We start from the raw sequence: 13,144 nt of genomic DNA on the forward strand, positions 1-13,144 counted from the left end.
AATTACGCTGAGCTGACTGTAGTGGCATGATATCAGATTTATAGTCATGCATGTGTGGACAAGTTAATATTTAGACAAAGCAATGGTACGTTTTTGCGCCAACTCATGCTTTCCATGTCTACGTGTCCTCATGGATCTGTGTGACGATGCGTGTGACTTAAACTTCATTATCCACCCAAGTCTGAGACTGTCTGCTGTGCATGCACACCAACTGTGCATGTGCCAGGGAAACTAAGGATGCTACAGCCAATCTGTAACCAGCTGCTACATCCTGTAAAAAGTGCAACGTCGCAGCCAGCCTTTCAGAAACCCTGCCCTGTGTGTTTTTCTGTGTTCATTGTGAAGGGCAATGCAACACGTCTGTGTAGCAGACAGACGCATACTTATTGTGGTCTTATCTGAACTGTATACATTCACACAGACACATAAATTTACCATTACAGTGTAGCATCATACTTAAGACTTTATTACACAGGTTTAATTCAAATCATTTTAAGTTCACTCCCAGTTAAACTGCCGGTCAGAGATTGAAAATACTCCTGTTACATCTCCAGCAATAACATGTCTAAAAGTGTCATTTTAAAATCAGTGCATTATATATTAATGCTATACACCACATAAAGAAATATCTTAATTCTGTTTCATTGTAAAGAAGTACTTAACTAATGGTTTAGAAACGCTCTCCCTGGCTGGTATATTGCATAGCCTTGAATCTGTAGAAGACATTCAGCTTTTTATCTGATTGTGCTGAGTTCATCAGCTGCCTTTCTGCTCCTCCCATTAGGCAAAAGTACGATATTCTGAGGCTCTTGAGGTTAACCTCATATATAGTATTAGGAACACATTAAGTGAAAGCTCTTAAAGCCCTCTGTTCTGTGATACATGCTTTAACAAAAAGAAACTGGGCTGCAACTGCATTTGTCATTATATTTGTCCACCAATGAAAGTAGTCCATTCTCAAGAAGGCTGTATTTTCACTTGTCTGGACGTATTTTTTAAAATATTGTATTTATTGTGTTTTTTGACAAGCAAAATACACCATTTTAATAGACAGTATACCCTATATGACACAATACAGTTATGCACTACAGACAAGTTTAAACCATACCAAAAAACCCCCACTAATGATAAAATCAAATGACAATAAATTAATAAAATAAAAATAAATATAAAAAAGATGTGACCCTTCCTCAGTATACCTGCAGAGGCTATGCCTGTATAACATTCTTATAATCAAAAGAATGACCAAGAGCAAACAGAGGAGCAAATTGTTAAAGGTAGCCATATTTAAGAACAGCGAAGAGTAGTTTTAGTGTCAGGCACAAGAAAATAGGGGCAAAGCACGCACACTTTCAAAGCTGTAAAACATGTTGACAGAAAAACTCAAAGCCTGGTTTGCTCGTCCTGTCATTCCATCACCACATCAAAGGAGAAAGGAGCCTCTGTGCTTTAATCGTGGGAAAACCATCTGAAAATAGCCCTGTCCCACAGCTGTATGTAATCTAGTGTGTGTAATGGATGCACAATGAAACATCAAGCATCCTGGTCTCACAGTACATATAAACTACAACTAAACCCCCCCACTAAACAACAAAGGTCCTCTTGTCACAAATAATACATGGCTGTAGTTTGTTTTGGTTCTGGCTGCATTTTTAGAAGCCAGTTTGTGGAATGTTTGTGTGTAAATCTTATTTAGGGTGACGCAGAGTGTGAGAGACACTGTGCAGTCCTGAAGTGCACTGGGTTTATTATTTTATCTTTTCTTGCAACGGGGAAAAATCTGATTTTAAAAATATATTTCATAAGGAAATGCTATTTACTTCTATTCCAGTATAATAAATATCATATTACAAGAGTTATAAAATGGTGGTGAAAGGAACATGGAACAAGATTTCTAAACAATATGATCTCTATGCTATTGTTTTCAGAAATAAAATACCCTAAACCCAGTATAAAGACTGTAACGCTACAAGTACGAACTTGATAGAATTCCCTCTGTCAAGAACCGCTTTCTCCATCCATGTCCTCAGATTTGATTTATGGTTTTGATGATCACTGATAAGACTGCTGGAGTCATAATAACATTACAGGAGTGCTACGAGATGATTAATGTGAGTGCAGATTTGTCCCATTGTGTCATTTTGTTGTGGTTCACATTCTTCAGCCGGTTCTTTAAAAAGACGCTTAAACATCCAAACCAACTTGTTTAAAAATATCGCCATCTGACTGAGGAGAAACACTGCATTTTCTACTATTATTTAGACTGTGCTTGAACTGGTCATGTATATTTAAGCTTTACTTACACCAACACGTTCTGCTGTATTCACTGAATTCTCTAATAAGCGTTGGATTATTCAGAGTTTTTGTAGACTGAAGCATTAACATCCGTTGTAAACACTAAATGCTGGGGAAAAAATACATACCTTAGTGATTACTTTAAATTTATGCTTTAAGAAGTGGGCATAATAGGAAAATGTTTATAAAAGCACACAGTCATGCATAAGTTGTTCATTTATCTTCTTTTTAAATTTTACCAACAAAATAGCATCCGTTTAAAATTGATTTAGATATATTTAGTCTTTCTCTATATTGTTCAGCAAATAAGGCCGTCATGCCGATATATTAGAGCTGTTTTCATGTTGCTAAGTGAAGGAAAACATGTTTTGATCAGAGAGGAAATGGACTTTGGAAGTACCCTCCTTATCCTGTCGTTCCACCATCGAGTAAATCATAACAGATGACTAGATGAGCCTCAGTGAGCAAAGAGTTGTTGGGAGAAGACAGGTTTTCCTTTCCTACACTGTGATCTGTCAAAGCGGTGTCTGTTTGCTGACTGGCAGAATATTATTATGGGGATTATAAGTATTTAGTAGGATACTTTGGTGTTTGTAAGAGGGATCGCATCCAGGGAGATTAAAAGTAATTATGCTTTGTCTGGCAGTTTCCGATATGGATCCAGCACTTCATTTGGTGAGGGCTCAAGTTACATCAGTGTGTACATTTATACACAAAACAGCACGTGCTAACTTTAGCTAATACAGTGGCTTTCATAAACATAACCGACTGGCTGTCTAAGGGTTTCAGCTTGAAGTGTTCTATTCATTCATTTTGACATGGCGTTGATATGCCCAGCAGTTTTTAGTTAAATTTACGAATGCTTTTTATTCTGATATTATGGAAATCTTGTTGCTGAGCGGCTCACAGTCACCAGGCAGCTGTGGGAAGTAGCCTAAGGAAAGCATGATAATTGATGTTTATTTATTGTCATTAAAATATTCAGCGCAGTGCAATGAAACTCCACTCCCTGGGAGCTGTGGCTGGGTACACCTGGCTCCAAAACCTCAAAGATAATACAGATTAACGCAGCTAGCCCTATGATCCAACCATATTTTCATTCTTTACACATGAATTCATGTCAGCTCACACAGCACATGTGTGTTTCAGATTTTGTGCATTTTCCACTTTGTTTGTGTGTGTGTCTGGAACGGTGTGAAGCTTTTGGAAGGTGCCGACTGCTGTAGTAATCTATCTAATGCATTGCTGCCTGACGGAGCAGATCACTGTTTTTGATTGTTTTTTGAATTTTTACCAAAGAAATCTCCAGTGCAAAGTTACATACGTCAACATATTACCCTTAAACCTTTAACTCATTTCACCACTATCCTTATTTTGTTTTGGTAAAATCCTGTTTTCTAACTTCAGATTTTATTTGATTAAACTACAACTTTGTGGGACCAGCTCACATGGAGACAGTATTGTAGCTGCACTATATCCTAAACATATTTCTTATCTAAACATTTATCTGCTGCTGGGCTGTTCTGGAGCCAATCTTCAGCCATTTTCACACAAATCCAATATACACCCAACAAGTCTGATGCTATGGTTATAACGGGGTGAAGTAAAGGACAATCCATTGCATCCCAGAGCCCCCACTGACTCCTGGCTGCTTCATCCAGATGTGGTGTGGTGGTCGGAAGAAAAATAAGAAAGAATGGGGGCTTATTACATTGCTTGGGCTTGCATTTATGAGATACATTAACTAGAGGGTAGTTTATTCTTTTGTGGTTGCAGTGATTTGACCTCAAGGAAATCTCCCTCATTCCCTTACTTGATCTATTCATCAACTTGTTCTTGATGGAGCTAAATGTTTAAATCTGAATATCTATTTTTGGAACTACAGTTGAGTTTTTATTCTGTAATATTCTTGCAAAGACAGACGCATATGAGTTATTACCCTCACAGTGAGGAGCTGTACTATTCCCAGAGAGGCACATGGAAATGAATGGTATGCCTTCTATCAATATAATGCATGTGACTTCTGATATGCACAAGTGCACCGGGTTTCTCTTGACACGTGTACACACACACCAGACATGCAGACTCATCCAGTATCCTTTTAGTGAAGTATCCAGGCAACAGGCTGTCTAGTTACATGCTGATAAGCTTTACCTCTGGAAATACCATGCATCTATTGTTAATGCTGTCACTGTTTTAAATCTCTGCACCTCCTTTGAAACCTCCTGTTCTGACTTTTTTTTTTAATTTTTAAATTGAAATGTCCTTGTGAGCTGTACTGGCTCTCCTTGGTGATGCTCCTTTTTGGTAAAATATGACAGAGCAGTGTAAAGAGAGGGAACATGGAAACACAGAAGAGGCATTGTGCCAGACACAAGCTGTGAGTTTTGCCACTGAACGGATAGGCTGGCAGCATGAAAAAACAAAAATATAGAAAAAAAGGATTCTTCCCCACCACCCGCTAGTTCCACATCCCTCTGTTGGAGTTTTTATTTTGCTTTCCTATGTCTTTCTCCTGGTTTTTCCTCCTCCTCCGTGTTTTTGCTTAAATGTTCATACAGTGTTAAATCTAAGATAACAGACAGTGTTTGCCAGGTCTCCCACAGAGTTCCAACATTTACAACACAAGTTAAATATAAGAGGGCAGATCACGTTAGCAAGGTTTTGGAATAATCTGTGTGTTATTCATAGCAAAGTGACTAGCACTCGGCTCTATTCTCCTGTGTATCATATAATATGATAAATGGTCTGCACTTATATAGCAGCTTTGAACATTAGCTAAGTTCTTCAAAGCACTTACAACTGTGTTTCTCATTCATCCATCGACACACTTACACACCAGCGGTGGTGGAGCTGCCATACAAGGTGCCATTGGGAGCAATTTGGGCTTCAGTGTCTTGTCCATAGACACTTCGGTACATGGAGTGGTTGGGGATTAAACCGGCAACCCTGTGATGAAAGGACAACCCGCCCTGCTTTGATATGATGAGATTACACAAAACTGTCACTGTGACTAGAGATCATTAATATGTGTCTATGGTACTTTTCCAAACTCTGTAGTGTTGCTAAACTCTCTGAACTGCATGCAGTTTCTGGGCATTATTTACTCTGATCACTTTTTTGCTTGCTCTTGGCTCATTTTTCCACTTCATTAAAGTCCCGTACTTCTATGGAAACCGCATGGCTAGAAAATTCAGCCCCAAATATGTGTTTTATGGAGTATAACAGTGATGCTATAGATTACAAAAAAGAACAACAAAAGCTGAACCCTCAGGTGTTACATGTAGCGGAAAAAATGGTGAATATACACAATATAGATATTTCACATATTACATTGTATTGTGTTCTCATACTTTTCTCAGATTTGCTTTGTGTAGACACAGCCTGCAGTTCATCCCAGCTCAGCTGAAAATGCTTGTCATGTGACTGTTAGTCACAACTGTGTCTCTCATGGCTTCACATCTGAGCTAAAGAACACAGATTTCTTTTGTTTTGTACAGAATCAACAGTTTATTTTGGCGAAGCTTTAAGTGAGACATGTGGAGTTAAGTAATTCCGATCAAATATCACAATTTTAAGATTAGTTTGGGTTAATTTCCCTGACTGAATGGCGAATCATAGATGACCGTTGGGATGTTAAAAGTCTAACAAATCCTGCTATTTTTACAGTGTCTGGCTCTGATCAGTGGCGTCATTTTGGCAAATTTCAAAAGATAACATGTCTTGGAAACCTGCCAGCAGGTTTTGGTTTCAGAGGGTTGAGTGAAACTGGGATAGGAAAAAAAATTAAAGGCTACTCATATGTGAGCAGTTTTTCCTTTATGTTAAAAATATGGATGTGTGTGGAATATGTGTAAACTGGTATGGCAAGCGTCTGCGTTGAGAAAACTGTGTCTGTTAGCCTCTCCATCAGTCAGTCAAATGCCATATTCCAGACTGTTTCTCTTGGCCCTCAAAGAGACACAGGCAGAGTGGAAATGCGTCACTCTGCTTTGCCCTCAGGCTTAGTCCTCCTGGTAACCTCCTCGTTCTCTTATTCTGGAGACAGAGCGGGTACACAGAGAAGTCTGTGTTGATGAAAACCACACTCTTTTCTTCCTGGCAGTCTTTTGCTGTCAGTTTGTCCCAATCTATGTTTATTATCATCTTGCAAACATTAATTAGCTTTTTTAAAGATTTGTAATCTATACATTTGGTCCATAAATAAACGTGGTAGGTAACTGCATATGTGATCAAATAAAACAAAGCAACAGAGGCGTGTTTAGAATAAAATTTTTACTGCGTCGTCATTAGGGGCAGGATTTTTGCTGTATTGTGAACACATACAGTAGCACAGCCTGTGGAGCTTTAATCTACAAGGAAAAGAGTTGCAGTTTTGAACAGTGGCAATATCAGACATGCCCCTGATTTTGCAGTTCATGTTCAGTTTATTGCAATACACGGGATAACATGGCTAAAAGGTAAAATGTACATATTACTTTCTTCACATTACTTATGAGAAAAACACAAATGAACATAGATGTACTGTATAGCCACTCAAAAACGATGAATACAACCCTGATTTCATTGATTTATAAAGACAAATGCGACACTTTCCTGATTCCAATATAGTTTGAATTGCAGTGTTTGTGTTATTTTCCAGAGTTTTACTCAATGCCCTGTGTCCTGTGCAGTCATGGAAAACCAGAGTTTAACATGTCAAAGCAGTTGATACATGTAGCATAAATAATACTGCATTACAGTTTCCATTAAATGCAATAAAGGGATGATCCTAAACAGAAGCTGGTGTCAGAATGAAAAGTAGAACTGCATAGATAGTTGTCATAACACCTTTAGATCTGAACGACAGTCCGTCTGACATCATGACAATATCCAGTTAAACTGGGATTCCTCAACATGCGCACTTAGACACCCAAAATAAAATTCTGTCACTCAGCTTGTCTGTTTATCATAAGAGAACAATTCCAGCTTGGCGGCTGAGCTGAGCAGATGTTCGCAGGACCACCCTGGTGAGTGTTTGTTCAGTTTGCTTTCGGAAAAGACAGACAGAGAATCAATCCGCCCAGCTCTGTCCCACTCTGGGACACTGATAGCAGATACATACTGCCTCATTATAGACTGAGTTCTGTTTGTAATGGGCTGTGCAGTTCGATCTTTAGACCTTTCCCTGTTGTCCTTGGCACTGTGTGGTGTTTCTCCATAAGCAAGTATTGGAATAGTACTTTGGAAAATACGCATACTGTATATTAACTGTTAGGTGGAAAACTGTAAATGCAAGTATGGGCACAGATGACATCAGCATCTGGTTGGAGGGTGGGGCTCCTTAATAACCTGGTTCAACGCTCAAGTTATTGGACCTCAGCTCAGTCGGAAAGGAAATGCGTGAGTTTGTTGACTGTTTTCCTAATATGGCAGAGGGCAGAAAAAGGAAGGGAGCCGGAGGACATACCATAGCTCCTGGTCCGGAACCAGCCTTGCTGACTCACTGTCTGTTTTTTGTTGTTGTCCTATGTTGTTTTGTTTTTGTGAGGAACAAGGGACACATTGTCTGCATGTTCAGACCAAATATAAGACACATTGTACATGAAAACATGCATAATGCTTGACTAACACAGCATTTTAAGACATGTAATTTACCTGACAGGGACTTGTAGTTACCTTTTTTGACATGAAGGGGATGTGAGGTGGTTCAGACAATCCTTAATACGCTGCAGAAAAAAGTTTTTCATATTTAAATTTTCTGGTAAACGATGTTTGAGAATAATCAGAATAATCCCAAACTGGGTATGATGGCATGTTGGATATTCATGTGTTTCCAGAGGATCTCAAGTGAACAGACAAGCAGACCACCCTCGTTTCCCATAGGTTTTAAAACTGTAGCAGCTGCTTCAGTAATAAGTGTAAATCAGATGTATGCCACGCGTCAACACAAGCCTGCACGTGGACGCGTTCTTTAAAGTACACTGTGTTCGCATATCCTGCTGATCTTGCATATTTTAGCACCTTCACTGCAAATTGCATATAATTATTGGTAACTGCTTTCTAAATATTACAATTTTGAACTCGTGTTTCTATTTATTTCAGTGTACAATAGTACTGTATTTCCTGAGCTTGAACATTGTTTGAGATTAGTCATCCCATCAGTGGTAGCATTTAAATGCAGTTTTTAAAATCAAAATGATGATATTATCACACAGTGACAGTTTAATTTGGAATATTCTTCTTTTTGGTGTGTTTAAACGTGTCCAATATACAATAATATATCTCCGGAAAAAAATATTAAATGTTATGTCAACTTTGGGAATAAAAAATCTCTTTGACTCGATCTCATGACACAATACTGTATAAATAGATTTCTATTCTGGAGAGAGCATTCATTTATGAATTTACACACTTTTTTAGTAATCCTCTTTAATCCAGCTACAAAGGCTGAGCAGGGACTTTGAAACCAGACAGACATGGGAAAAGTAAGACGAACCTTTGGCCAAGAAAAATGTAACATCATAGTGGTCTGGAAGCTAATGTAACCCTCACTTGGACCATATTTGATCCCTAAAGCTGTTCCTCAGAAATTAATTGCAAAATATTGAACAGATGCTCTGAAGATGTTTGAGCAGTGATTTTATAATCCTTTTTCTGTCTTTACAGACCTCCAGCTGCCCCTAAAGATGGAGTGCCCAAGGTATGAAGAAGAAAAATATTTACCTAAAACTGTATATTAATTTAAGTTGTCCATTTTTTCATTTATAATACAAGTTTATTTCAAAATGAGCATGCTAGTGCCCTTCTGAGATAATGTGAGAACACAAATTGGCTCGGCATGTATAAGTGGCCACCTTTTAGAGCATCTTTTAGCTTTCATCCGTACAGCAGTATGAAACCACAGTTCATTTTGATGTGATTGTCGTGCTGTGCTGTTTGGGAATGCTGGTTTACATGCATGGGTTTTTGCTGTTTGTGCATGTCGTTTGTCTTCACCCTTGTCCAGGATGAACCTCAGGAAATCATTAAGCCTGTGCCAATCACTCACCCCGCCCCGAGCACCGCATACACAAAGCCACTCAGTCAGCCCAATCCTGCATACAACAAGACAGCTCGGCCTTTTGGGGGCGACAGCGGTGGGGTTACGGCTTCTTCCTCCCCGGCTGCTCCCAAAGTCGCCTCTATTCCTTCTGAGTCATCTGCTTTTACACCAGCTGCCCCCTCTCAACCACCGCAGCCTCCGTTTCTGCTGAAGTCGAGCCTACCTGCCTCAAACTCGGCTATCAAACCCGGCCCCGGTCGCTCCGCCTTCACCTCCCCATCTGCCTCATCCTCCTCCTCTAACTCCTCCTCTCCAGCCAGAATGACAGCCCCCTCATCCCACCCTAATGTCCCACAGCCCTCCGTCTATAACACACCCATCAACCTGTACTCCAATGACAATGCTTGTGAGGTGGCTATGGGGCAGAGGCGAGGTCTGTTGGAGAGCCAGGGCCTGTCAGAGCACATCAACGGGTAGGTACCCTCATCAAACCCAGTTGTAAATTGATTTCTGGAATATAGTTGGGGTCTGGTATATAGCAGGCTGACGTAAGTGCAAAATACCATTGACTGACTAACAAACAAACATGTCCTGTGCGCTTTATTCAGCAGGCCTGGAATAAGTTGTGCTTCACAGCGGCCGCAGATTAGTGGACATTTTTGCTTTGCAGTGTACCTGAACGAATGCATTTAAGAAAACACAATATCCCCTTCTGATCTTCCCCGGTTAACTCATGCCCCATTTCACCTCACAATATGAAAAGCTACACCTGAAACAGCCCATGTTTTCACACAGCTGCATACGAGGAAAATCTGAGGCATGTCGTACATCTTGTTTAAATATTTCGACAGGGCAGCTGGAAAGGGATCCGAATCATGACAACTGATGCCACTGCCTCTGTCTGTAATTGACAGTGGTTGAACACACAGTCTGCCCAAAAGGCACTGCTGGTGTAACATTTGTTTCTAATTGACCAAAATCCTGGCAGCTCTGTGCTTCTAGAGACCAGGGACAGAGCACAGTTTGGGCGGATTGGGCTTCCTCAGCAGGTTTTTGGCTCACTGATTGGGTTACAGTAGACTGAGCTAGGTTTAAGTACTTTGCCACTCATTCTTTTTTGTGTGTGTCACCTGAAAAAATAGGTCACAGAGATCTGTTTTTATAGCACTGAAGACACCAGAGTGGCTTATTGAATTCCTTAGCACTTAAACACATCTGGGAAACCTTCCTATAGCTCTGTGAATTTTAGAAAGTTGCAAAGTTTATAGTTGTGACAATAGTCTGTTCAGGAATATTTTAGAATATATTTTTTATATTTATAATGAATTTAGTGATAAATTCAACTGTTCTGTTTTGGACACTGCATTTTTCTGCCATGTCTTTATTATTTCCTGTGCTTGAAACTATGGACTATCCATTTCTAGAGTGTATTTGCTGCATGTGTGTGTTTTTGTATCCTCACCTGCATGCTTTATTTTGTGGTTTTCTTTCTGCACATTCTTTCAGAAGGGTGTTTTAGACTCTACTTGTTCTCTTCAACTGATCTATTTGTGCTCTTTCTTGGCTTCAATTCTTTTCCATTTGCCCCTTCTTCACCCACAGCAGGAAGGAGAAACAGACACCAAGTTAGTGCAGTGAATGATAATGTAGCCGCTGCATTTGCTTTCTAACCATGTGGAATGTGATTATAGCCTTCCCATCGCTCTGGTTTATGATTACTGAAGGCATGCTTACACCTCTTTGACCTAACCCTCGCATTCCTGCTCATCAACTTACAGTACTTGTTTATTTCCAGGCCCAAACAAACCATGAAACGCTGTAAATAATCAATGTGCGATACACCACAGGACGCCCGGCGAGGGTCAGCTCATAGCGCTCATTCATATTCTCGGTGGCATCAGGCTCTGTGTTAGCTAATACCGTGTTTACACCCGGTGCAGTCGGGCCTGTCAGCACAGCGGGCTTCTTCAGTCACCCAGCTCTGCATCTGTTAGGCTCCATCTGCTACTGGTGTCAGTTTGTTTACTCAAGGCCAGTCTAATCACTGCCAGTATAGTCTGCTTTGGCTAAGAATAGCCTGACTTGTGCTTTCTTTGATCACACTTCAACTCCACTCTCTTAACACGCACATATGCCCGCACATAAACAGTCATACGCGATGAAACGAATTGCGCATACTTGGGTTTTTTGAATTAAACTGACACACTGTTTGTTTGAGACAGCACTTATACACTCAACTTTGCATGTAAACACTCAATGTAAATATTATTGCATTCTAGAGTACCATCAAATTACTTTTTGGAGGGAAAGATGAGGCTTTCGTTTCAAAGCACACTACTCCCATCTTGTGGTGAGATGTGGTCTGTGTCACTCTCATCTCACTGACGCTAATGTGCAGGTCGTGTTTAATTTCACCGTTTTAGTGTAGTACGTCTAATTCACCTTCACTTCCTGACTGGCTTTAATCAATCCCCTTGAAATAAGTTGACATTTTTCAAAGACATTTCATGTATTTTTATGAACTGCCTGACATTTCCTTGTGGTTTTCCTCTTTATTAGTGAGCCACAGACAATTCTTAAGTAAGTATAGATGAGAGCAGTTAAGAAAACTCCTGATAGAACTGGTGCACTGTTATAGTTAGCACTTAATGTGACTTTCAGTTTGGGATCATTCATGTCTTTGTACATTTTTCCCCTCTACAATCTCTCTGCTCACCTGCAGGACTCCACCTCCAACTAGACCTAGGAGGTAATTGTGAAACCTGGCAGCTATTAGGTCATATTGTGAATCACATATCTAGGTGCTGCACCTTTGATTGTTTCTGATTGAATGTAGAACACTCCTTGCACTGTAGAAATGTATGTTATGTGTACTGTGTGTTGATAACTACTGATAAGAGTTGTTTTTGGTGTGTGTGTGTGTGTGTGTGTGTGTGTGTCTAAACTGGAATATTCATATCCTGAGGTAGAGGTGTGGTGTTAAGGTGGAGTCTGCAATTCTGGAGAGAAAATGTTGATGTTAATGTAGTTGTTGGATTTAGATAGTTAGCATGTGCCAGAATTAGCTCTATCTTGCTCCCTTTGCCCTCTTTACATAAATTCTTTTATATGTTTGTGCTCTGTCCTGTGCACAAGCACAAATGTACACAAGCTTGAACATACACATGATGTGTTGGAACAGTGTTATGAGGAGTGGTCCAAGCCATTTTGTGTGTTTCCAATTAACAGAGCCAGGACTGTGCACAAACTCTCTATTTGTTTTACAGCACACACACCAAACAGACGCTGGCAAAGTGAGGAGAAATTGCCTGAGTTTGACAAAAAGTATAGAGGATTAGAATTGCATAGTCCACCTTCAACTCAAACGCGTTGAGCAGTGATACTCTCATCGGCACGTCTTTCCACGTCTCTAATATCATTCCTTGTTTGGTCTGGCTGTACAGGAAGCCTGGTATGGAGCCTGAGAATAATGCATCTCCACTGAACGATGCCAGCAAGAAGCGTCTGATTGAGGACACGGAGGACTGGCATCCTCGAACAGGAACCGGCCAGTCCCGCTCCTTCCGGATTCTGGCCCAGCTGACCGGCACTGAGAACGGTGCGTATCAAGCTTAGTATGCTCACATTGTATGCTTGATGAAAACTTAACACATTGTACAGACTTATTAACTATATATTTTTAAAGTGCTTAAAGTGGCTGGATGTTGTTTAGGAATACAACTGTCACTGTTAAATCACTATAGACTGGCATATGTGACAGATTTATCCAAAAATTGCGACTTCAGAGCGTTATTTCACAATATGTCTTCTATAGAACTGACTTGT

At 40.0% G+C, this 13,144-nt stretch overlaps 1 protein-coding gene across 7 annotated transcripts in view; it reads left to right on the top strand.

Annotated features, from left to right (window-relative positions):
- Positions 1-13,144, top strand: part of pdlim5b (PDZ and LIM domain 5b) — a 39,995-nt gene that overhangs the window by 18,147 nt on the left and 8,704 nt on the right. The window contains exons 4-8 of one of the 7 annotated variants that reach the window (XM_023279739.3): positions 8,944-8,977; positions 10,925-10,944; positions 11,879-11,899; positions 12,042-12,068; positions 12,763-12,917. In XM_023279739.3, coding sequence (XP_023135507.2) covers positions 8,944-8,977; positions 10,925-10,944; positions 11,879-11,899; positions 12,042-12,068; positions 12,763-12,917 — 257 coding nt within the window. Of the gene's footprint in view, positions 1-8,943; positions 8,978-9,283; positions 9,793-10,921; positions 10,945-11,878; positions 11,900-12,041; positions 12,069-12,762; positions 12,918-13,144 lie in introns of all 7 variants that reach the window. The other 6 variants (XM_023279738.3, XM_023279740.3, XM_023279741.3 and 3 more) reach the window with 6 other exon arrangements.

This window comes from Amphiprion ocellaris, chromosome 17 (assembly GCF_022539595.1).
Source record: "Amphiprion ocellaris isolate individual 3 ecotype Okinawa chromosome 17, ASM2253959v1, whole genome shotgun sequence".
In the NCBI taxonomy this organism is placed as follows: Eukaryota; Metazoa; Chordata; class Actinopteri; family Pomacentridae; genus Amphiprion; species Amphiprion ocellaris.